Source organism: Synchytrium microbalum (assembly GCF_006535985.1).
Source record: "Synchytrium microbalum strain JEL517 chromosome Unknown SmJEL517_scf0006, whole genome shotgun sequence".
NCBI classification, from domain to species: Eukaryota; Fungi; Chytridiomycota; class Chytridiomycetes; order Synchytriales; family Synchytriaceae; genus Synchytrium; species Synchytrium microbalum.
In genome coordinates this window covers 525,771-551,325 of record NW_022158355.1, presented here as the reverse complement: position 1 = coordinate 551,325, position 25,555 = coordinate 525,771, and the positions used below count along the sequence as shown (strand labels likewise).

Below are 25,555 nucleotides of genomic sequence, written 5' to 3'. Positions count from 1 at the left end.
ATCGAACTCGATTTTCCGTTTTGGAACGTAGCATTGATAGTGGCTCTGCAGGATCTTCTGCTACCGCTTCTACCGTGATGGCCAATACTTCCAACATGTATATTCCATCCCATCAACAACAACTACAACATCCACAACCCCTCACAACGTATTGGCCATCATCAACACCCACAAACATTCTACATATATCAAACATGCCAACCACAGATTATCAATTTCATATGATATATCATCCATACGAACCATTGCGTATTGATACTCGTACATCAAAGTCTCGTGGTGATCGATATGCATTCGTCACCTTTCAGACTGCTGAAGTGGTTTCCAAGATATTGGAAGCTTCACTGAGTAAGCATGTGGTTGAAGGTAGATTGATACAAATAGGATATGGTACCATCATTGCTGACTAGAAAAGGGTGCGAGAGGAGATGTGTTGCAAAATTTGTAAGGTATACAAAGGCCACATAGGGCAAGTTTAAATTTATTGCAAGATGTAAATCCATGTTCTTGTATTAGAATAGAACTCATAAATCATACTAGTAGTTTCAATGTTAGAGGTCACAGAGGCCAAATGAGCATTGAATCTGTCTTGTCAGTTGGGCATAGATTTACAAACGTAAAAGACGCGTCGCTGAGCTATTTCCTTGTAAGCCATGGTATTAATGTGAAGTGATCTATAAATCTATAAATGGTCTAAACTTTTACTTGATTCGCATTTTTCCAACCACAACGGAGAATGAAAATGAAGACTTCTGAGGAATCCGCCGTCAGAGAGACGTTGGACAACTTTATGTCAACGTTTGGAAAGCCTAAGAACCGGTTCTCTTCGAACCACATTAATTCACTCATCCAAAAATCATGTGATTACTAGGTAAGAAGAAGAAATAGTACGAAGCGAAGGACACCAGATATGCATACTCAACACTTGTATGATGGACGACACTATCGACATGCCTCTGAATTGGCTTCGACAAGACCTCTTTCAATTCTAAAACATCACCAGCGGACAATTGCAATCTTGAAACATAGATTTAACACTTTCTTTCATACATTTCCGCTAGATGAGCACTTTCACAGACAAATAAAGTCATCCATCCATCATAATCTGCAACTCTAGCTGCTGCACACCTTGGTTTTATGGTCTTGCCGTCAACATCACAAAAACACGCAATTCAGATTTCAAGCTCCAGGAGCGCCCGAACAAGTAAATGAAAGAGAGAAATACACCCTCCTAGTGTCATACTACTACTGTCTATAACCCTCCATCAATGCTGGCAAGGACCAGCTCTCGTTCATCATCAAAACATCACTGCTGCCAATTGCAATTTTGAAACTTGTAGCGTCAATTTTCATCTTAGTGATCGGATGGGACAGTTTGACTTGTTTCGTGGGATTGGGGATCGGCAGGGTCCTAAATTTAAGAAATATGTTGACGATTTACTTGACACGACTCATTCCAATGAGAGTGCTTCTCCTTAAACAATTGCTCAAATTGTATTCCTTTGCGACGATTGTTACAGTCATGTACATCGTCCGTCTGACTGAGTGTATACATCCACATGCTGCTAGTCTCATCAGATATATTATATCCTCGTTTCTCCTTACAGACTAAGCATCATTGTTTGCAGGACAACAATCAACATGAACTTTGGTCCAAGAAAAGCACAAAGCGCGATTTGCGATATGCCCCTGCGTGGCATTAGATCTCTGAGATCTTGGGCTTAGTAACGATGACAGTGAACTAGCAAAGAGCAAATCGACCCCAACGCGGTTAATGTATGCTTCCGTTTTAGCGGTGTTTTCTCCTTCGTTTTTTGCCCACTAGTCACGAACAAAGTACTACACTGAAAAAATCCAAAACTCAACTACAAAAGCAACCATGACTGCCGCAGCTGAGACCACTGTGACCTATGCCAAGGGCTCCGTAACTGTACCAACCGGTTTATTCATAAACGGCGAATTCGTACAAAGTGTTTCTGGAAAGAAGCTAGCTCTTTCAAACCCTTCTGACGGTCAAGTGAGCATATATAAAAAGTGTCTATCTAGCTTATCTCACACCAGAGTACTGATGTTTCCTACCTTTTTAGCTCCTTGCCGAGTTCTACGAAGGTAATTTTGTTTGTCATCAAATTAATGGTGTTGTTGCTTGCAACCCGAGTTTTTAAGTTGGATGGATGGAAGTGAGGCGAGCGTAGTTGGCATTGGTTGCGACCATCGTTGTGGCCTGTTACGATAGTCGATTGGCTGGTCTTCAGGCCATAAATCGATCCACCATTGTTGTCACACACAAGCTTTGAGGCCAAGAACGGAAAGGAACAATGCATTTGACCCTTCAAACTTGTCGGAATTAGTGTGAATGTCATTTTGAACCGTTAAAGTGGTCAACTATCGCTTCTAGCTCGATTTGTAATCCAACTTTTATTTGGGCAAAACCGGCTTCCGTTGTACACAACGAAACACAAAAGGGTTTTGAGATGTGGAAGAACCGACATGTAATAATCTAACCCGATGAATCGATAGGTGATGCCGCTGATGTCAACCTTGCCGTCAAGGCTGCCAAGGCTGCTTTCGTTGGATGGAGCAAAGTCCCACCAGCAGAACGAGGACGATTACTCTCCAAATTGGCTGACCTATACGACCGTGACTGTGATTTGTTGAGTGCCCTCGTTGTACTTGAAAACGGAAAGGACATCAACTCTGCCAAGGGTGAAGTCGTTGGATCCGCCAAGTTGTTGCGATACTATGCCGGTTGGTCAGACAAGTTACACGGAAAGGTCGTTGATGTTGGTAAGCCCATAAATAGATTCACTTTCGTTGATCGATGCGCTTGATTACTTATGTTATGGTTTTTTTTGTGTCTTAGATCCTTCCCTCCAAACCTACACCAGACACGAACCATTCGGTGTTGTTGGACAAATCATCCCCTGGAACGTCCCAATTGCCATGCAATCCTGGAAGTTCGGCCCAGCTTTGGCCTGTGGTAACTGTATCGTCATGAAGTTGTCTGAAAAGACCCCCATGGCTGGTCTCTACGTCGGAAAGCTCGTCAACGAAGTACGTAGAAACTCGATCTGAACTCTTGAACGCCTTCTCTCGATACAGGCGCTCATACCCAATTCTATAAATAGGCCGGTTTCCCACCAGGTGTCGTCAACTTGATCAACGGTTACGGTGCTACCGCTGGTTCCGCAATGGCTTCCCACATGGACATTTCCAAGATTGCCTTCACAGGTTCAACTGCCACTGGACGAAAAATCATGGCCATGGCTGCCGCATCCAACTTGAAGAAAGTTTCCCTCGAATTGGGAGGGTAAGATTACAGCTCACGTTCACGCGTTTTATCGAAGCAACAAAAACTCACCTTCGTCCTTGATATAGCAAATCCGCCCACATCGTCTTCAAAGACGCCAACATTGACAAGGCTGTCTTCTGGGCCTGTATCGGTATCTACGCCAACCAAGGACAAGCCTGCTCTGCTGGTTCTCGTCTATTCGTACACGCTGACATCTACGGTATACTTTGATTTGATCCAAAATTCTTGTTGCGTACAAAACTTTTCTAATACTCGTGTTTTAGACGAATTCGTTGAGAAGTTGGGCAAAGCTTCTCAAGCTTGGGCCGTCGGTGATCCATGGAACGAATCTACCCGTATCGGTGCCATCGTTGACCAAGTTCAATTCAACCGTGTCTTGGGATACATTGAAGCCGGAAAGAAGGCTGGTGCCAAGGTAGTTACCGGTGGTGGACGTCAAGGTGACAAGGTATGTGCTTATTTATCAGAAAAGGAGATCATATGATGACAACACTGACGAATATAACCTCAATATAGGGATTCTTTGTCCAACCTACCGTCTTTGCCAACGTTACCGACGACATGGTCATCGCCAAGGAAGAAATCTTTGGTCCCGTCGTCGTTGCCCTCAAATTCACTGACGAAGCCGATGTCATTGAACGTGCCAACAACACCGAATACGGTCTCGCTGCTGGTCTCCACACCACTTCAATCTCAACCGCTATGCGTGTTGCTAACGCTTTACAAGCCGGCAGTGTTTGTAAGTATAGCTCTTGTTTATATTATGATGGCAGGAGAAGAAAAAATAATCAACCGTGATACTGACAATGATTCCTCCCATAGTCATCAACGCTTACCACATCTACGCCGACTCTATGCCATTCGGAGGATACAAGCAATCCGGTATTGGACGAGAGAAGGGCAAATACGGTCTTTTGGAATACCAACAAGTCAAATCCATCTACGTTAACTTGGATTAAATGGCTTTTTGTGTACTCTTCTTGTGAATTTTTGTGACTTGCTAAATTCCTCCTAAAAAATCGAAATAAAATTGTGCTCACTTAAGCTCGTATACGCATTTTGAATGTTCAGCGCAATGTTTCAACTGATATATAAAAGCGTCATATGATGATACTTGTAGGCAAAGTTTATTATTGAATCCGTCATGTGGACAAACCAATTCAAAACGCTACATATAATGATGCTAGTAGGCAAACATTCGTCTCTACCAAGGGAGTATGCTTCCATCATAACTAAAGAACTTGCCACTATCCTCCTTCTTCAAACCATCCTGTACCTTGAGCAGAGAAGTAGCGGAATACTCAACAGTGATGGCAATGGGATTCTTTGTCTCGTCCAGACCAGGGTTCATATCAGTCATGACCAAACCAGGCTAAAACAAATAAAGGAACTGTGAGCACAGCATGGCAGCCGCCAATAAAACAACCCTGTGACAACTCACATGAATGGCAATAATAATCACATTCGGCGTAACAGCAGCCAACGTAGCCGACAACATATTCATAGCAGCCTTTGAAGCACGGTATGCTGGAGCAGCACTGTACTGGATTGTGGACGCAACAGCAGCGATACTACCCATCCCAGTAGAGATGTTCAAGACCTTGGGATCTTTACTTTTTTCCAGTAGCGGCAAGAATGCTAACGTTAAGTAGTATGCGGATAGGGAATTGGTGCTGAAGCTATCCAGGAATGCTTTTCGCGGTCTAGCACAAAAAATACAATCAGTCCCTGCTTGTATGTCCCCATACATGGAAACCAAGCAAACATACACATCAGCAAGTGGACCACCACCAATAGCAATGCCCGCATTGTTGATCAGATTATCAATACCGTTTGGATAAGCTGTGGTTACTTGTGCTGCGAATGCCTTGATGGAGACGTCACTGTCAACGTCGAGAGCAAAGATGTGGAGACGACCTGGGTATGTCTTGGCTAAATCATCTAGGTCTGTGGCTTTTGATGGTGTGCGGACGCCTGCGACGACTTGCGCCTTGTCGCTTTGGAGGAGAGTGTATTTCACGAGGCCGAATCCAATTCCCTGTGAGAACAAACGTCGTAATAGTTTAGTTAGACTACATAAAGATCAATTCAGTTTCGAATTGAATGTTCAAGGGACTGACTTACTCGGGAGGCACCAGCGATAACCGTGACTGACATTTTTGTAAGTGTTTGTTGCGCTTGTTGGGATTGACTGGAGGAAGTGTGAAGGCAAGCAAAGGACTGGCTAGCTAGTATCCCAGTTTAGTTTATTTGGGTGTTGGAACGCAGTGCAAACAACCGACCTTTTATACGTCTGAATGGTATTTCTCAGCAGGTGCCTTGTGGTTTTGAAAGGTTGGTTTTGTAATCCGTGACATGCGTAATTCCAATGTAGACATGCAAGGAAGGTCCACGAAGGAAATGATAATTACGTGCATACGAGTCCTAATATCAGTTCCAGATCTTGAGATTGATGTGCCAAATAGTGTGAAGGAAGTAAATTTATGATTGCGTAAAAGTACAGACCAAGTGTCAGTTTGCCTTTGGTTGACGCGACAATATGCCATCAATGGAATGCAAGCAATCCTAGAAATTTTAGAAATCTTGCGTGTCACGTTGGAGCACGTTCCATATCAAGCGTTGCGTATTTTCGTACTATAAGTACTGTAAGTTTTCGATGCTTCTGCTGGTGCTCCTAGTAAATGTTCTGCATCTTATTGAAAGGTCGAAGCACAGCTCACCTCTCAGCCATTATAAAAGGGCAGGGCTAACAAATCATGTTGGAAAGATGATGCTAGATTGACAATGTTTATTTTATGTTCAGATAGTCATAGACCCTATATCTTTTACCAAGGCAATATACTGCCATCGTAGCTATAGTACTTGCCACTGTCCTCCCTCTTCAAACCATCCTGTACCTTGAGCAAAGAAGTAGCTGAGGTATCTACGGTAATGGCAATTGGATGCTGGGTCAAGTCCAAGCGAGAGTTCATATCAGTGTCTACCAGACCAGGCTGAACAGGAAAAAGAAATTGTGAGTATAACATAATAACCTAAAAAGGGGGTTTAAGAAGACTTACATGAATGGCAATAATAGTCACGTTGGGCGAAACAGCAGCCAGCGTCGCCGACAACATATTCAGAGCAGCTTTTGAAGCCCGGTATGCAGGCATAGGACTATACTGGATTGTAGCAGCGACAGAAGCGATACTACCCAGCCCAGTAGAAATGTTCAAGACTTTAGCATCTTTACTCTTTTCCAAGAGAGGCAAGAATGCTACAGTCAAGTAGTATGCGGATAGTGCATTGGTGCTGAAACTATCCAGGAATGCCTTCCTTGGTCTGCGAAACAAAAAAAAGTATGAGTATCCTAAAGTTGCCAAAGCTTCCCAAGTAAATGTGGAACCAAACTTACACTTCAGCAAGCGGCTCAAACCCAATAGCAATACCGGCATTGTTGATGAGATTATCGATACCGTCTGGGAATGCTGCTGCTACTTGGGATGCGAATGTCTTGATAGAGTCGTCGCTGTCGACGTCTAGGACAAAGATGTGGAGACGGCCGGGGTATGCTTTTGCTAAATCGGCCAGGTCGGTCGCTTTTGAGGGTGTACGGACACCGGCAACGACTTGAGCCTTGTCGTTTTGTAAGAGAGTGTGTTTAACAAGGCCTAATCCGATTCCCTGAGAAAAGCAATGGGAGGAATCGTGCGTAAGCTTGTAGGCAGAACAGGAATACGAGATCAAATATTGAGAGCGTTACTTACTCGACTGGCACCAGCAATGACTGTGACGGACATTGTTTTCGAGTTTGTTGGAATTGTGGTTTACTGCTGAATGTGAAGCTAAAGCTTGTTGGCTAGGTCTTGTCTAAAATTTATTTAGGATTGTATTCTCTGATGTTGGAATGAAGTGCAAACGACGCCCTTTTTATACTGTGTCTGGCAATTTCTCAGCTCTTGTGTCGTCGGTTGACTTTGGTTTGAAATCAATGACATTCGTCATGCAGAGTAGAAGTGGACAGAATGTCAAGGAAGTAGATTAATAAATCGGTGCATCCGGTTCCTCGTATGAGATCTGGAGCTTGAAAATGACGTGCAAGACGGTGTTAAAACAAGGACTGCGTAATTGTGTAAACTGATCAAGTTTTTAGTTCGCTGGTGCTTGACGCCGGAAGATGTCTACAAATATACCGTCAACAATTATAAAACTCCTCTCTGCTTTTCACGTAAGAACACGTTCCATATCGAAGATTGCGTCTTTTCGCGTCGCTCATTGCTTACGCTTCACGATTTCCAATGAAAGTCACGGCAAAGATCGACTATTCAACCAATTCATGCAAGCTAGAGCCAGCAGACCAAACCAGATGAATTTTGCTAAGTATGCAATGTTTATTTATCATCCTGGAGTCATGGACCTATATCGTTTACAAAGGCAATATAGTTCCATCGTAACTATAGAATTTGCCACTATCCTCCTTCTTCAAACCGTCAAGCACCTTGAGCATAGAAGTAGCGGAGGTCTCTACGCTAATGGCGATGGGATTCTTTGTCAAGTCCAAGCGGGAGTTCATATCAGTGTCTACAAGACCAGGCTACGAGAAACGCGAGAGAGATTGGTGTGAGCTTATAGAGCTTTGTGACAATTGCAAACATACACAACCATTTCCAAGATCACTTACATGGATGGCAATAATCGTAACCTTTGGCGAGACGGCCGCGAGTACCGCAGACAGCATATTCATAGCAGTCTTAGACACACGGTATGCTGGAGCGGCACTGTACGCGATTGTCATCGGGAGAGCCCCGATGCTTCCCATTGCAGAGGATACATTAACCACTTTGGCATCTTTGCTCTTTTCCAGGAGAGGCAAGAGTGCTACCGTCAAGTAATATGCAGACAAGGTATTTGTGTTGAAGGTATCCAAGAATGCTTTTCTTGGTCTACAAAGGAAAATGCGTGAATATAGGCTGCAAGCACGACTGTCAAACGTCATAGGTTGAAACGTACATATCAGCAATATCCTCGAATCCAGGAAACACACCAGCATTGTTGAACAGATTATCAATGCCGTCGGGGAAGGCTGCTGTTACAGATGCTACAAATTCCTTGATGGAGTCGTCACTGTCGACATCCAGAGCAAAGATGTGGAGACGCCCAGGATATGTCTTGGCCAGAGCAGCTAGGTCTGTAGCTTTAGCCGGTGTTCGAACACCAGCTACGACTTGAGATGTGTCGTTCTGTGAGAGAGTGTATTTCGCGAGTCCGAGACCAATTCCCTATTGTTAAGTTGATGTTCCCTCAATATGTACATAATTCAACGTCAGATTCAAGACACGAGGACATACTCGAGACGCTCCAGCAATGACTGTAATCGACATTTTGTGTGTGTGAGAGTTTGTGTTTTGGTTGGGGTTTCTTGGAATTGTTCGGTTATTGAACCGATAGGTGGTATCTAAATTAGTTGCTTTTGACACTTGGAATGCACGTAGACAGGTCTCTCGTTCAGTATTACTCAGCTTTTCTTGAATGTAGGGAAATTTGAAACCCGCTCCGTGTGTAATGTGTAATCCAGCGGAGAACTGGATGGAATGAGAAAAGTGAGCCAATGAATTGGTGCATCACTGAGTCTCTATGTCAGTTCTGGGGACTGAGATCAGCTTCAGATTATGTGTCAAACGAAACTACTGCGTGTTTGCGTAAACCACAGATCAAGTTTCGAGCTTGCCGATTGCTATCGTGTTAAACGCGACCATTGGACTGAAAATAATTATAAAATTGACATCCGCTCGGCCATCTCGACGTCTTCTATATGGATCTTGTTGCATATGGGGTAGTTCACCTCTGGCTTGGACGTTTCATCATTGCGAACCTTCTTTTCCCTCAAAGGGACTCTTTGATTGTCTTTGGCATCTATTCTGCGACATTTGCATTAACGAAGCCATGCAAACGTTCAACCTGCTGAGCTTCGTTCTAGTGCTAGGCGTCTCCTTTGTTCGATGTAAGTCCATCAAATCTGTGGGGAAACTCTCTGTGGATTTGCAGCGATACTACTTACAAGACACTTCTCTACTGAAATAGCTGTGACCATAACCGGATCATCATTTACACTTGAATCTGCTGTAAACGGCTCGCAAGCTCAATTCACATTCACGGGTAACGTGATTTTCACGCAACATTTCATTTTGTGGGTTTGCTGCTGTGGTGAGGTGAACAGGTTCACTGACTATTCAAGCTCATTTATTTAGGTCAAACTAGTCAATGGATTGGTTTTGGTGTAGGCTCCAGGTACTTTGACTCTTTGCTCAACAGCGATTGCAATTCGGATATCTTTTTGGACAGCTCCTTGCGATGCACGATCTCACTCAAAAAGCTGACTCAACTCTGTCGCCTTCGATTCATGCAGTATGAGCCAAGCTGACATGATTATTGTTTGGTGCACTTCAACCACTTGTGTCGCTGGTCGAAGATACTCACAAGGAGAAATCATACCCACGTACTTTACGACACAAAACCTCGTAGTGCAATCTGAATCTGTTACTGGCCCTACGTTCAGGATCGTGGTGCAGCGACCGATGGTAAGTCTGTCATTCATCTCTTTCTGAAACTGGATTTTGACATTGTCGAACATGTGTTTTCTAGGCTGCTTTACAAACCCACGAAATGGCACTCTCTAGTGGTTCAAACTCGTACATATATGCTGTTGGTGGTTCACCTAATGTTGCCACTGCAAGCGCTACATTCAATCAACACAAGTAAGCCAAGTCGTTCATGTCACTGTCAACAACCTACTGACCGTTCCTTTCGATCAAAAACAGCCCCAACGATCAAAACTCTTTTAATGCTGATCTGTTCCCATCTGCTTCATCAACTGGCAACTCCACAGCCATAACAGTTGCTGGATCGACTGTTAACTATACATTGCTGATTCAAGCCCATGGTGGTATCATGGCTGCAGTTTGGGTGGTGATTACGCCTCTTGCTATTCTTATTGCTAGGAATTTCAAGGCACAGTTGGGCATATGGTATGGACAAAAAAAAGCTTTCTTGGGTCAACAAGTATATTGACTGTGTAACGAAACATGTCTCGACTTTTAAGGTGGTTCCGTTTACATGCCTCACTGGCTTTGATCATCATGGTGGGAACTGTCGTTGGTCTTCCAATAGCATACTATGCGCATTCTGTCACCTCAACTCCCCATTTCTCGTTTTCGTAAGTTTAATCGCAGTAAAACGAGCTGCAAGACTCCTTGACAAAATATCTCACAACGAACTTCTCAGTGATAATGGCATACACGTCGTCCTCGGACTCGCGATCATAGTCGGCGTCGTGGTACAATTTGCCTTGGGAATAGTCATCAACGCTCTTTTCAACCCACAACGAAAATCAGTCCCTCTCACTGACAAGCTCCATTGGTTTCTCGGACGCTTACTGACTCTAGCTGCAGTTGTCAATATCTGGTTTGGTCTGTCGCTATACGCGCAAAAGCAGTCACTGTCAGTTGCTCTATATGCTATATACGGCGTATGGTTGGCCATCCTGCTAGTCTTGATTATTGCTATTCAGTTTAGATACCCTGTTGTCCATCACCTTAAGGGAAAGATTGGGGATAAGATTATGGAAGGGGAGGAAGAGGAGCAGAATGTCGCAGTGGCTGCAAAGCGAAAAGTCGAGAATGAATGATGATGGTTGGCATGTTGGTTTTGTGGAGATGTTGACTTTGGGACCAATGTTCTATTACTTACTTCTTATATATGTGATATCATTTAAATCACACGGAATATATATATACCTCTCTGTCTCTTGAACCTTGAACGACCTTGCGTCTTTGTTTCGCCGTAAAAATGATACTATCTACGCCTTGGTTGTCGCGTCGCGGCCCAGACGGTCAGCAGCGAGGAGAATTTTGAATCGGATGCATCGATACATACGTAGAGAGACGCTACAACGTACATAGAGTTGCAAAACACGTCCATGGCGCGTCTTGTATCTCAAAGTTTCATAATCTTACTCAATTCTGCCAGATAAGCCTTCAGTCGACAAATCTCAACAATCACGGCCGCAGAGTAATTCAACCACCTATGTTATTGATGAGATAGTGCTCGGAAGTGTCGGAAGTCGCTGATTTTTGATTAAGAATGATTTCAAAGACGAAAATGAAGTCCTCGTACTATGTTATTATAGCACTTTTCTTGGGGATCGCTTTACTTAAAGGTACAACTTATTTTTCAGAGTTTCTGTTCGTTTGCTGTGAATGCGAGGAGCTATAAGATGCTATCAAGGCTGAAAACTCACTCGGAAATGAATGCCATTATTCCTCTCATCACACTTTTCTAGTCAATGACACAACATTTTTTAAACTAGTTGCAAGGGCTCAAGTCGTCATAAAAGCCGACCCAATGAGCATGAGCATATTCAAAGTAAACGCAACTCATGCGACCGTAACTCTAACGGGCCCAACCAACATCTGGTTGAGCATCGGCGTTGGGGCAACCAGTAAGCCATTGTTGTAGCTCTTCCGGATGAACTTCTTCTTCAAGCAACAGTCTAATTTAAATCCTTATCCATTTCAATCCAGTGTCCAACGCAGACTGTGTGGTAGCATGGGCCAACGGCGACAACAGTGTGACCGTCTCAAGACGCTTCTCATCTGGCCTTGCAGTGCCAATGAACTATCCAACACAAAACTTGCAGCTCGTCAACAAGACTGTGGCTGGAACGACATTTACTGTCGTTGTGGCACGTCCTATTGCTGCGATGGGCGCTAATGAGGTTGCTCTTGCATATGGAAACCAGGCGTATATATATGCGTTTGGGAGTGATAAGCCGACGAGTAATATGGCGAATGCTGCCTTTGGTATTCATACGTACGTATTTATTATTTATTCCATCTCAGTTTTTTTGTTGCGTTGTTTGGAATGCTATCATTGACGGACTTCTAACACTTATTTTTGCGAAGGCCAACTGCCAGGAAGGAATTCATGGCCAACTTTCTTGATGCAGTAGCTGCCCCTGCTGGTGGTAACGGAACTAGTGCTGCAGCATCCGTTACATTGGGTGGTCCATCACCATTATACCAGCCTTTAGTCCAATACCATGGTATACTACTGTTCTTTGCTTGGTGCGTTGCTGCTCCCGTAGGAGTTACCATAGCAAGGAATATGAAGAAAGAGCTTGGTGTATGGTGGTTTAGGTACGCTAAGAGTGGTTAATTGTAGATGGTGTGATTGTTGAACTCACTTTCTGACTTTTCTGTTTAGGTTCCATGCTCTTATTGGAACGACAGTCTTTCTCTCTCAAATGGTGGGAACGTATATGGCCTACTATGCACATAATTTGGTTTCGACGCTACCTCATTTCAGTTATGCGTAAGTGTGTTTTCGAAACCTCAATCAGATTTATAATTCGTCGTTGAAACTATGTTCTCTCCGAGTGTGGACCAAACCATCACAAAGACCCGTCGTATTCTCACCACTCAATCACTTTATAGCAACACTGGCGTACACGGCCCACTAGGCCTAATAATCACCCTCGCAACACCCACCCAGTTTTTCCTCGGTATCTTCATTGACCGTATGTGGTCTCCAGGTCGTCAGGGCATCCCCTGGTACGATAAGACACATTGGTGGATCGGCCGTATTATCTCCTTTGTGGGGATTGCCGTCACAGAAGCGGGTGTCAACTTGTATAATAAGAGCAACCCCATTGATTTTGGATGGATTATCTTGGTTTATGGATGGGTTGTTATTATTACGATACATGTAAGGAAGCGCAGAATTTACATGATTTTGTAGTTTGAGGTCGTTGGTGAACATTTTTTTTGTTTACGCCCAACAGCAGGTGTTTGCGGAATTGATATACCCTCCTATTCATCATACTGGTACGCACCAACCTATATTGATTAAACCTTCACAAGTTGTACATTGCATTGCTACGTCCTCACGCTCACTCCTATCTCAAATAGCCGAAAACAATGACCTGTTTGAAAGGGAGGATGCAAAGAGTCACGCGTAAGTACTCAAACACGAGTCAGAGAGCACGACTCAAAAAAATCAGGTTTATTGTAAATACTGTGTGGTTTTCCTCTCTTGTCAGTTGAGACGGCAAAGAAATTGTAAATGGTCGCTTACTGCTCTGTTTTGTGATGAGGTATTATTCACTTACTCACGTAATACATATACCTCCCTAACTGAATCTTGTTGTTGTCCGTTTCGACGGCGAACCGAAAAACGAGAGGTTTCAGATCGAGTATGCCCTACACGCGAAGGACGGTTCTATCACGTACGTAACAGTATCAACACGTAAAAAAAGCGCTGCAAGTTCTCAAATTTGATGTTACTCATCCTCTCTCTTTCCTGGCACACATGAGAACCATCACGCCGCAAAAACCAAACCCACTGTAGTTTTGAGTGACGAGAAGCTTTGACCTACTAAAACTTACTCTTAGGAGCAATCAGAATGTTTCCGAGCTCTAGAATGAAGAGCTCCTACTATGCCATCTTGGGATTTTTCCTGGCCATCTCATTTAGCTGGATTAGAGGTACAAATCAAGTTTTGAATGATTCTGTTGAACAAGGCAAAGGAAAGACGTATCGAAATCATGTCTAAAATATGTTGCAAAGATGATATATCACTCCATTCTGCGCCTTTCCCTACATCTGCATCTCCGTTCCACATTGCCTTCTCAAAACCATTACCAACTAACCCCACCAAATCCCATAGTAACAAATGCCCAAGCAGTTGTAATAAAAGCCGATCCAATGACCATGTCCATCTTCAAAGTAAACACCACCCACGCAACCGTGACCCTCTCAGGCCCAACAAACATCTGGCTGTCCATTGGTGTCGGTGCAACAATGTCCAATGCAGACTGTGTGGTTGCATGGGCAAATGCAGATAATACCGTGACAGTATCACGTCGCTTCAGTTCGGGGTTGACGGTGCCCATGAACTATCCAACGCAGAATTTGCAGATTCTGAATCAAACTGTTACGGGTGCTACGTTTACGGTTGTTGTGGCTCGACCTATTGCGGCTGTGGTTGCTAATGAGGTAGCGCTGGCGCCGGGTAATCAGGCTTATATATATGCGTTTGGGACGGATAAGCCGACTAGCAACAAGGCGGATTCTACTTTTGGGATTCATACGTATATCTGCTTTGTGCTTTTTGCCTTTTTTGACATTTATTTCCTTTGTGATTATACTGACATCTTGTGGTTTTACATAGCCCAACAGGCCGAAAAGAATTCATGGCCAACTTCATGGACGCCGTCGCAGCACCCGCTGGTGGCAACGGCACCGCTGCAGCCGCTGCACCAGTCACACTTGGTGGTCCATCCCCGCTCTACCAACCGCTCATCCAGTACCACGGCATCTTGCTCTTTTTCGCATGGTGTGTCGCTGCTCCAGTAGGAGTCACTATCGCGAGGTATGTAGTTGGTTGGCTACTTTTTATGGTGGCAGTTGGACTGATACTCTATTGCAAGGAACATGAAAAAAGAGCTGGGAGTATGGTGGTTTAGGTACTTGCCTTGCGAAAAAAAAATCATATCTTCATTATCTAGTATTGAAACATTCTGCTTTGTAGGTTCCACGCCATGTTGGGAACCACAATCTTCATCTCCCAAGTGGTGGGTGTGTATCTGGCGTACTATGCACACAATCTGGTTTCTACCCTACCACATTTCAGTTATGCGTGAGTATTCATTCTCATTTTGCAAAAACGACACGGTATATCTCAAATCTATCTTTCCTCCCTTATAGAAACACCGGCTTCCACGGCCCAATAGGCGGGCTCATCACCATCCTAACACCAGCTCAGTTCTTTCTCGGCATCTTCATCGACCGCATGTGGTCTCCAGGTCGACATGGGATTCCATGGTACGACAAGGCACATTGGTGGGTTGGTCGTATTGCTACTTTTACTGGTATTGGAGGTAAGAGTTCGTGCTTTCCTCGTTCTTCTTGTTCAATATACGTTTGTTTGGTGGGTGGGTGGGAGAAGGGGCTGGGCTGACGCATTCACTTACTAGTCACCGAAGCCGGCCTCGTATTATACCAGAAGAGCAACACGGTAGATCCTGGGTGGACAGTATTACTTTATGGATGGATTCTAATTGTCACTGTTCTTGTAAGAGATTTACATTGTTGTTCACCGTTGCAGAGCATTTTTCCTCTAACGGGTATTGCTTTGGCAATTTGTAGCAAGTGTTTGCCGAGTTGATCTACCCGCCGATTCATCATACTGGTACGAGTATCAGATTGCTTTGGCTATCGGGGTTTTCTTTGCCAATTGCTAACAGCCCTTGTCTCATATAGCTGAAAACCATGACCTGTTTGAAAAGGGTGATAAAGACCACTCCTAAGTCTTGATCGCGTTGTTAATATCAATCAAGTCCTGTGTTCTCCTTGGTGGTTTCCTGTTGTTTCTTAATGTGAAGAAGATAAACTGATTCGATCTGATTTCAAGTCATGTTTTCAGACATTCACGGGAAAATAAACATATTCTCTTTGTTTCCTATTCATCGTGATATGTATTTGAGGATTTTCACTTTATTAAACATCTCTTTTTCGTTTATATATTTACACCTCATTTTCTATTCAACAAAACCTGCCTACTTCACTTGAACTTGATAACCATCCTAACAGAAGTCCTTGCCAGTGATGGATCAGTAATAGCAAGTTCATCCCCATCATGCAACAAATCCTTCATCTTCTTCTCCAAGTTGGGTCGAAGCATTTCTTCAAGAGGTGGCGGACCACGAATATACAATGATTTGGTTCCAAGAGTTGCAGATGGTGCTTTCAATCGTCTAAGAAAAGATAGGCAAAAAGTAAAGAAAAATCCAAGAAAGAATGCCTTCGATTTTCAAATCCCACAACTTACAAGTCCTCAATCTCAATCAAGGATTCAAAGAATTCCGACAAGGTGCTTTCTGGATTGACATCCATCTTTCGTAGTTCTGAGCCACATACAGGACAGTCTGGCTTACGTTCTAATGCAAACGTGTTTGTGTATAAACCGGCATCAGCATTGTACATGATGTAGTTGTCAAGATGAGAAGCACAATTCGATACGAGTTTGAAGGCTTCGTTTGCACAAGCAGCTACGGATTTAGAGAAGTATGTTAACACGAGGAAAACAATTGCGACAAAAAAAGCACAACAAGAACAGACTACAGTGAAACTCAGCTCAAGATGACGATGCTGTTTCGAAATCTTCAAAGTAACACTAACTCACCAGCAACAAGAGCGTTTGTAGAAGCAATCGCGGGTATGATGTTTTTCACTACACCCTGCGTCAAGGAATACGTGACACCTTGAATGTTGAACTCTTTGGCTCGAGTTTGTGCCTTTTCCAACAACCATCGAATATGATCTGGATCATCACCATCCACTTTTTGTTCTAATATGAATGTGACAAGGGTGTGAGGTTGTAAAAGTAGGTTTCGAAGCGGAACCAAAACAAATCTGCAACTACAGACGTCTCATGGTTTAGGTCGTGCCAACACCAATCTCATAAGCATACATGTTGATAAACCAGCAAGATCACATCCGCATACCTGGAAAGTGCTTTGGCCACTCCAACACCGAAGCCCACTCAATGCAATGTTCAGGCATACGTGGCGTGTTTGCAATAGTACATATCGGAAAGGTAACAGGTTTGGTCTGTAAATCCAACGAGCATTCAAAGCACGCAGTCTTTCCAGGCAAGATGACACGAGCCTGACCTCGAACACCTTCCGTGCCGCCATCTACTATAGGTTTGAAGCTGACTGGATCTTCTGGGTCGTACATTCCAACAATCATCGAGTTGATCCAGCGACGTGCGTCTACAGAGTCGAGCCCACATATTACAATCTGGAATTGAGAGTAATAGGCTTCGTCCTTGTCTTGGATCTTTCCAAAGTATCTGGATATGGGGAGGGCGTGATGAGTGTTTGCGAGAGCAAAAACAGGGCAGATACTGGGTACTCACGGCGTGATATGGACACCAGGTACTCGTTTCATGACAAAGTTGGCAGCAACTGTGGCTTTAGGGCTGCCAACGTCCTTCATGCTAATGTAATTGAAGAAGAACAGGTCAGCTCTTGCGCTTGTAAACCAACCGCGTCTGTTGAGCACTTAGTACCCGTACCGAAACAAGAATTGTCGATTGAGATTGGATACATCGATCGTGTCCTAATATAATAAACTGTAAGCTTCAAGGATCATAACCGCTGTTTGTCTAAAATTCACAAGCTCCATACCATATCGATGACATGAATGTTTCGAAAACCCATCAAAGCGAGATCCTTGAGTAATTCACATCCCAATCCACCCGCTCCTATAACCAGAACTTTGACATAATTCCTCATGGCATCTTTGAGCTGAGCGCGGTCGATGTGAGAAGACAATGACGACAGGTAACAGCATAAATCCATTGAATGCTTCAAATTCAAGGCCTACATCATCTCCAGGTACGAATTCAGCAGTAGAATAAGGACCAACACGATCTAGCGAGTAGTCAATGTGCTGCCATCGTGAATCCCAGTCGTCGTAGGAAGGTAGAGTGTCCTCCATCTCCTCGTCGCTCTCATTATCGGCCATTGTATCGTTGAGCTCTCTCTTTCTATGCTTCTATGTGGTATTCGATGAGCTCCGATGTCAAATGAAGCTTGGATTATTATGATATGGAGAGGCTTTACGGGATTTTCAAGTACCAAGCACGGTCAAAGAAGGTCATGTTACATTCGATAATATTACTTGACGCGTGGGAACTGCCTAGCTCACTCCACCCCGTCGTATCCATCAAGCTCTGGATATAATCAGACTTGAAATCAGACATTCAAGAATCGTGTCGATCTGCTCAAGATCCCAAGATTTAATACAACTCTGAAGGCATTACGATATAAGAATATCATCCACCTATATGTTTCGCACGTGACGATGTCAGATTTAGTCACTCTCGAAACATGATCTCGGACAAAGTCGCATACATTCGCCAATCACCAAATCGCAACATAGAACCTGCATACAAGAACCAACGTATTATTGATTTTTTAATCAGGCAAGATCATGACCAAGCTATCACTCTCCTTCTGGCCTCTGAAACTGAAAAGGAATGGATCAAAGCTCGCAAGCAAGGCCGCAACACCTGTACCTGTTGCTATCCTTCCAACACCGTCACCAGCAGATTCATCAAATGTAGCCGAGAAATCTGCCTCAATTCAACCAATAACAGCGCTTGAAACCTTGTTACCAGCCTCATTGCCACCACAGCAATCAACATCACAGCAGCCTGCACCAACTTCCGCCACCACACCCAACACGATCGAACCGCGTGTATCAGTTAGTAAATCTGCAGCTAATATAGCCCGGAATCCAGCTCGAGGTGGTACATTTAGAAGAAAGTTTCGAAGTGGCAAGAAGCAGTTGGTGTCGATCATTCGTGAGAGATCTAGCCTAGATCCATATATGGTCGCTGTCTCAACCGTGCTTGTATGCTTGGAAGAAGATGCACGAGGAGTTGTGGGGTCTGTGCATCCCACTCTGCTGTCGGTGTTTGCCGTGGTGTCGTTGATTTATGATGATGAGCTGGATCATCCTGGAAATAGCGTTAGACGGGCTTTGCTTGGTCGTATGGCAGGTAAGCCTTTCGAACATGTTGCCGTAGTTAAGGACTGTGACTTCTTCTTCTTAGTGACGTATTTTGTGTTGGTGGTTTTAGCTTGACGCAACCCTTTTGTGTTTTACGCCGTACCAGAGCATTAAAATAACTGTAACCCATCTCTAGATGCCGCTTCAGCTTTACGGCCACTCCGAGAAGTCCGATATATTCAACGTATAGAAGACAACCTGAACTCGATTATGGAGACAATGTATGGAGCGGCCGTCTACCTCGAGTACTCTTGTAAAGGGGACTCAGCCACAAATGGTATATATTAGAGCTTGATTTCACCCTTGATCAAATTACATTGATGACATTTTGGAAACTTTTTAGCCGATATATTCCATAACCACATGAGATCCTTGCAACGAGTCAAGGAAGAATTCAGCTCTAGTATACTTCAGCATACACCGACACCTCCCCGGCTCCATGATAGTAGGATATCGCAGATGCTCGATATGATGGAAGACCCCTTCCAACAAGCAATAGCTAGTCAGACAGTTTCAGAAATCGAAGCTAGAGCCGCCGAAGCTCGCTTCTCATCTCGCTTGAGCGGTCACCTATCTGCACTCCGTCAAAACATGGAGGGAATATTTAGGAAACCCTACGAACGCATCCAGGATCCAGCATTTGCCACAATGTGGAGAGAAGAAAACTGGAGCGGTAGTGTCAATGCTCTCGTCCTGTTAGAAGCCATATACGAACGCAGAGGTGATTTCTTAAACCCTATCGAGCTCGAGAACTTATACTCTCAGTATTTAAAACCGCCATATTCGTCCTTCTTGGTTGAATATTTGGACACAGATGGGAATGCATCTGTTAGCATTGACGAGTTGAATTCGTTTGTGGCTAGTGTTCCGTCGTGCTTTACGATGGGAGAACAATTGGTGTATTTATCTGCAAGTAGTAGCGCTCATCTAGCACATTTAATCACTCAGTTGCAGCTAACGAGCTCTGCCATGAATGCAGTCGCAGAGAAGCTGCTGACTGCACCGAATGGCGTACATCCCACCGTATCGAGACGGTATGCGAGATGGTTGAATGAATGCTCGTAAGTAGTTACATCATGTTGATGGTTGCTCGCATCTGCTGCACCTTTCTGCATGAGACACGGTCTCGTTTTGGTATTTTTGCCAACATCTTCACCTCTTTAGATTCCTTCTCTCAAACCTCAAAAAGCCATGGCCATCCTGGTCATCCAAACCCCTAGACTCACCCACAGACCGTCTCGCCGAACGTCTCGAAGCCCACATCGAAAACGACGTGCAAGAACAACTAGAATCCACATCATCCAAGCTAGTGATCGCTGTCGCACGCCGTCATCCAGCACTAGGATCATGGCGCGGCGTACCCCTCACAGACGAAGAACTGCCCTCGCCAAACCAACCCCCCGAAACCACGATAGAAGAATCTGAGACGTTACGGTTTGACCCAATACGGGTTTTCATACAGCTTAGAGGGACGTTGGATTTGCATGTGCTTGCGCTTGAGTCGCATATCGCGTGGACGATTGAGCAGGGAATGCCGATTGTGGCTGGTGATGAGTCGTGTGGGCTGCTGACGAATACGGGGTTTGAGGCCATGCAGGTGGCCGAGTCGCGAGCAATGGAGGTACTGCTGAATGCGTTTGTGAATACACGGCATTGGGCGCAAATGGGGAGGGTTGATCCGAGGCTGCATTTTCAGTACAAGTTTGGTGGGATTTTCGCAAAGTAAGAACATTGATGTTTTGTCCGTTCCGTTTTTTGTTGGTATCGGAGGAATCTGACTATGGACATTTTGTAGATGGTATGAGCTGAGTCTGCAGCCAGAGCACAAGCATAGGTTTGCTTATAAGAGGTACGATGATGTGCTGGTGGGTGAGTTCGATGGTTGTTTGACTCCTGAGGTACGGTGAAGACAAGTTGGCCATTGAAGGCTCCACATTCACGGTTTTTTCTGCTCCTCAAATACTCAACATACTCACAAGTCTTTTGACGTAGATGGAAGCCGTCCATGAAATCAAACGAATACTGGATACCATGCAAAAGCAGCTACAGGCTTTGCAAAAGAATGTTATTAAGAAATAGGGTTTCGTTTGTGGTCCTGCACTTGTTTTATTTTTCCGTATCAAACTGTCAAGACCCCCTTTTTGAAACGATTCAAATTGTTGATATTAAGCATAAAATATATATAACTGGACATTCTTACTTTTGTGATGTTGTAAGTTCGTATCAGTTGCGTTTGACAATACTTTGGCCCCAAACCATAGAAAAATCGGGAGATGAATTCGCAACCGATATACTAGTACCAACCACCGTTGTACTTGAAACGATAACAAAACGAATACTACTACGACGACCCATCCACCATCCTCTTCCTCACCCCATCACCATCTCCACCACCCATAGCCAATCCACTCGACGCCGACACTCCCATCCCAGCACCTCCCATTCTCGACGCAATAGCCCGCCGGACAGGATTCACTCCCAAAACACTACTAATGGTCTGCCACACACTGTTTATCGTGTTTGAGAGCCAGCCTGTGATTACTGAATACCAAGGGGTTGTGTTGTTGTTGGTAGTGCTACTGGATTGAGGTCGAGTGCCACCACTGGACGATGAGGTGAGGACAGTGACGATTAGTGTTGAGGAAGGGATGAGGTCTAGGTCTATGGAGGAGAGGTGTTGCTTAGTGGGGAACAGGCAAACAAGGAACATATAATATAAGGATACCTTTGAGGCCCTTCGACTCCTCGCTACTCGTGAATTTCTTCCTTGGAAGCAATTGCGTAAACTCTACATTCGTCCAATTCTCTGATTCTTTGGCCTATAAAGTCTACAAGTCAGACACTGGCACCAAAAGAAAACCGAATAATGATCGCATCCGTACCTGCAACAACCACTCTTTGCAATTCAACAATGTATCATCAACCGAAAATCGTTCACGTAACGTCAATCCGTTCGGCAATCTGAATGCAATGGAGGCATGAGTTGGTGCAGGTTTTGGTGATTCTGGTTTCTGTGCTGCTGGAGATGTTTTGGGTTTTGTGGGAGTGTTTGAGGAAATTATTAGAGATGATTTTGGGGGTTGTGGCGGTGATTGTGATGGTGATGTTGTTGAAAATGGAGATTGAGGGGGAGTTTGCTGTCCTAGTTTTCGAATGTTTATTTTGACTGGACGTATTGTCGTGTCGGTTTCAGACGGTGTGCTAGTTGATGGTGATGATGACAATGGTGGTGACTGTGATGCCCATGCTGCTGTTGGCGGAGGTCGTGAAGTTGAAGTTGGTTGTGTAGCTGGCTGAGAAGATGAAGCTGAAGCTGGTTGTGTAGCTGGCTGAGAAGATGAAGACGACGCACTGCCACCACCAGCGGTACCACTGGCATTATTACTAGATCCACCACCTATATGTTTGTTCAGCCGTTCCACGACTGATGCTGGCGATAAGCTCTCCTCATCAAAGACAATATCGACAGCGACTCCCTGTTTGACGATATAAACAGACGGCGTCTTGAATAGCGGGTATATAGAGCTAAATTGCTGTTGCTGTTGCCCAGCAGCAAGTTTTATAGCGACCGAGCTGGATTTGATGAGTTGAGCGACCTGTCGAGCAAATGTGATGGGTTTTTGACGTTTAAGACGATAAACAAGGGGGCTATAGCTTACAGAATCAGATTCCAGTATACGTAATAGTCGTTCGTTTGCTTCCGACTCATCTAAGAGGGTGAACAGTCATTATGAGGCTCAACTGTTGGGTGATCTTTTAAAATACCATTGAAGTGCTGTACTTGCCAGTTATAAAGACGATAAAGAGTTTCGCGTCGCTTTGGGCAGATCTTATAGCTGCTTCTATTGGGCCCGTAAACCACATGGTTGTCCGTCTTTCTCTCAACGTCGTCGTTGATGTTGTTTTGCGAATTGTGAGTATGTTTGGACGCGAATGACAATTACATCTTGATAGGTAAACACGGGAGAATCAGTTATCTATACACTATAATATTTTTCGTGGCTCTTGACGCGAGAATTATCTGCACAGCCTTCGACACCAGACCGACAACTTTAAACCCAACAAACTCCAAACATCAAATCATGTCTACTACAGGCTCTCCCCAACCGTACGCAACGAGAACGCAATCTAATCTGGTTGCTCGAGGAACCTTCCGTGAGAGTGTTCCAAATGCAAGGAGGCCATCAGTCGCGCTAGTTGGAGGTACCATCAACGTCAACTTGCTCTGTTTCCAACCCTGAAATGATGGACGATAACAGATCAACATTTGACACGTTAGAAAACCATCCTCTACTTGCTCCAAATGGCATGATCGGATCCATTGCTGTAGAACCAACATGGACAGAGTCTCTCAAGCAGGCCATTCTTGGATCTGGATTGAATGTCTTGTTGGTACGCATGCGTCTAGTAACAACGATAGGGCCGAGGGAATTGTTTCTTGGATTCGTACCTGTAGACAAGTCACAATTACGCTGCAACGATCTATTCAATGTTTCAAGCATCCCAGTTTGCCCCAGGGGACCATCAGTTCGGACCAAATCTATCACACTAACGTCAAACTTTTCAAAGATCTGCATTCCACTGGGAGTCCTCTCTGCAAAGCTCGAATGGCCTGAATACGCTACATTCTTCTTGAACTTTTTCGCAATCATTCCGCTAGCTGGTTTGCTTGGATTCTGTACTGAAGAGGTTGCGTTGAGAGCTGGACAGGTAAGATCCCCATATTTGAACGTCAATCTAGATAAATCGCTCACGGTACTTATGCTATCTAGACGATCGGCGGGCTGATCAATGCCACCTTGGGAAACGCTGTTGAATTGGTAAGGATTGTCGACAACAACACGACATGACATACGACTCATTAAACCCTTTCTCACCACCTACTACAAGATTGTGGGAATTTTTGCTCTAAGAGAGGGACTAATCAATGTAGTTCAGGCGTCACTGCTTGGAAGTATTCTGTCAAACCTTTTGCTGGTTACTGGATTCTGCTTCTTCTTTGGAGGCTTGAAATATCACACACAGTCGTTCAATACGACTGCCGCTCAAACATCGGCGAGTCTAATGGCGCTGACTGTGTTTGCGTGAGTGTGCTTTGCGGCACGAAACAAACAAAGAAGAAGTTTATTACTGACCATTTTGTGTACACAATTAGATATCTCATTCCTGCAGCATACGTTATGCAGGCTTCGTCTGAGGATCCAGATACTCTCAAGCATGTCGAGAGTCTGAGTCGAGCAACAGCCGTAAGGTTTTGGTTTTGCATGGATTTCAAACATTGGTTGATTAGCTATTCCTAGATCATACTACTGATCATATACGTCTGTTTCCTCGTCTTCCAACTCCATACACATACCGTGAGTGAATTCTTCCAAACACCCCACGTTCAATCAATCCTCACTGCCGCCTGGCTTTTATCCTAGGCCATATTCAACGACACTACCCAACACCACGACACCGCCAACGATGCAGACGACGACGAAGAAGAATCCCCAACCCTAAACTTTAAATTCGCGATTGTACTCTTACTAATCGTAACAATCTTGATATCAGTCTGTGCCGACCTCCTTGTCGGCTCAATCGAGGGTCTGACATCCAAACTAGGTCTCACGCAATCATTTGTTGGAATCGTGTTGCTGCCGATAGTGGGTAACGCTGCAGAGCATTATACGGCCGTGCTTTGTGCTATTAAGAATAAGATGAATTTGGCTATTTCGGTTGCTGTCGGGTCGTCTATGCAGGTGAATGTAGCGTTGAATTTGTATTAGCATTTGAGTGGTGACTGACGTATTGAAAAACAGATTGCGTTGATGGTGACTCCCTTCTTGGTATTGCTTGGGTGGGTGCTTGATCAGCCATTGACGCTTGCATTCCCGCCGTTCTCGAGTGTTACGATATTTGTTGCTGTGTTTGTGGTTAACAGTCTGATACAAGATGGAGAGGTATGTAACGTGAATACAACCGCTTTGTGGCAACTTTGCTAACTCCTTGTTTCGCTTTCTAGTCGAATTGGATTGAAGGCAGCATGCTGCTAGCCGCATATTGCATCTTGGCTGTAGCCTTCTTTTACATTGCATAGATTCTTCTATTTCGTTTGTTGGCATATGGACTCTTGTTGATAAAGCAATATTTCTGTTATTAAACAACGCCAGGTTGTAAACGTTTGTAGTCGACTTGTTTGGACCCATTTGGCTTTCTTCTCGCTAACAACGTTGGATACACAATAAATATTGATTCACGAGGCCAGCAAAAGTGGTATTTAAGTGGTATTCTAGTTTTTACAAGTTCTCTTCTCTCTCCCCAATGATACAGTCTCCCAAGCACCAAGCACCCCCTCAGATAAAGTAATGCGCCAGGCGCTTCCTCACATCATCAGTCCCCACAAACAGTTTATCTGCCATCAAAACAGTTAGCCTAAACTCGTGTGCATACCAACCCACAAACACAAACTCACTAAGCGGAAACGCTCCAAACGTATCAGACATCAGATTCGTGCCCATAGCCCACCTGTCCAACCAAAAAATCAGCATCACCGTAAACACGCAAACAATCCACAGTCGTCCACTCACCCATCATCAAACACCTGACTAATCACAACTAAATCCCCCACACCCAGCTGCACCT

The 25,555-nt window shown here is 44.3% G+C and overlaps 5 protein-coding genes across 5 annotated transcripts; 4 read left to right on the top strand and 1 right to left on the bottom strand.

The window, feature by feature from the left end:
• Positions 1-1,879: 1,879 nt before the first annotated feature.
• On the top strand, positions 1,880-4,272 carry SmJEL517_g01816 (uncharacterized protein; the record flags this gene model as incomplete). Its single annotated transcript, XM_031167744.1, has 9 exons — positions 1,880-2,017; positions 2,088-2,109; positions 2,521-2,787; positions 2,864-3,054; positions 3,129-3,310; positions 3,379-3,512; positions 3,577-3,761; positions 3,830-4,052; positions 4,136-4,272. The coding sequence occupies 9 exons, from the start codon at positions 1,880-1,882 to the stop codon at positions 4,270-4,272; spliced, it is 1,479 nt and encodes a 492-aa protein (XP_031026357.1).
• A 4,963-nt stretch (positions 4,273-9,235) lies between these two features.
• On the top strand, positions 9,236-10,976 carry SmJEL517_g01815 (uncharacterized protein; the record flags this gene model as incomplete). Its single annotated transcript, XM_031167743.1, has 8 exons — positions 9,236-9,293; positions 9,374-9,448; positions 9,541-9,580; positions 9,699-9,870; positions 9,935-10,047; positions 10,111-10,317; positions 10,392-10,505; positions 10,574-10,976. 8 exons carry the CDS (start codon positions 9,236-9,238, stop codon positions 10,974-10,976), a joined length of 1,182 nt encoding a protein of 393 aa, XP_031026358.1.
• A 473-nt stretch (positions 10,977-11,449) lies between these two features.
• SmJEL517_g01814 (uncharacterized protein) lies at positions 11,450-15,657 on the top strand (the record flags this gene model as incomplete). Its single annotated transcript, XM_031167742.1, has 15 exons — positions 11,450-11,507; positions 11,658-11,789; positions 11,872-12,160; positions 12,253-12,486; positions 12,554-12,661; positions 12,784-13,054; positions 13,131-13,173; positions 13,741-13,833; positions 14,016-14,439; positions 14,520-14,720; positions 14,880-14,987; positions 15,056-15,228; positions 15,325-15,422; positions 15,497-15,539; positions 15,611-15,657. 15 exons carry the CDS (start codon positions 11,450-11,452, stop codon positions 15,655-15,657), a joined length of 2,322 nt encoding a protein of 773 aa, XP_031026359.1.
• A 254-nt stretch (positions 15,658-15,911) lies between these two features.
• Positions 15,912-17,881, bottom strand: SmJEL517_g01813 (uncharacterized protein; the record flags this gene model as incomplete). The annotated part of the gene is made up of 8 exons (XM_031167741.1): positions 15,912-16,104; positions 16,179-16,398; positions 16,533-16,697; positions 16,855-17,204; positions 17,271-17,351; positions 17,430-17,473; positions 17,542-17,661; positions 17,741-17,881. 8 exons carry the CDS (start codon positions 17,879-17,881, stop codon positions 15,912-15,914), a joined length of 1,314 nt encoding a protein of 437 aa, XP_031026360.1.
• A 5,132-nt stretch (positions 17,882-23,013) lies between these two features.
• On the top strand, positions 23,014-25,010 carry SmJEL517_g01812 (uncharacterized protein; the record flags this gene model as incomplete). Its single annotated transcript, XM_031167740.1, has 10 exons — positions 23,014-23,134; positions 23,211-23,437; positions 23,501-23,641; positions 23,704-23,751; positions 23,822-24,015; positions 24,087-24,177; positions 24,232-24,288; positions 24,355-24,672; positions 24,733-24,873; positions 24,936-25,010. The coding sequence occupies 10 exons, from the start codon at positions 23,014-23,016 to the stop codon at positions 25,008-25,010; spliced, it is 1,413 nt and encodes a 470-aa protein (XP_031026361.1).
• Between the last annotated feature and the right edge of the window lie 545 nt (positions 25,011-25,555).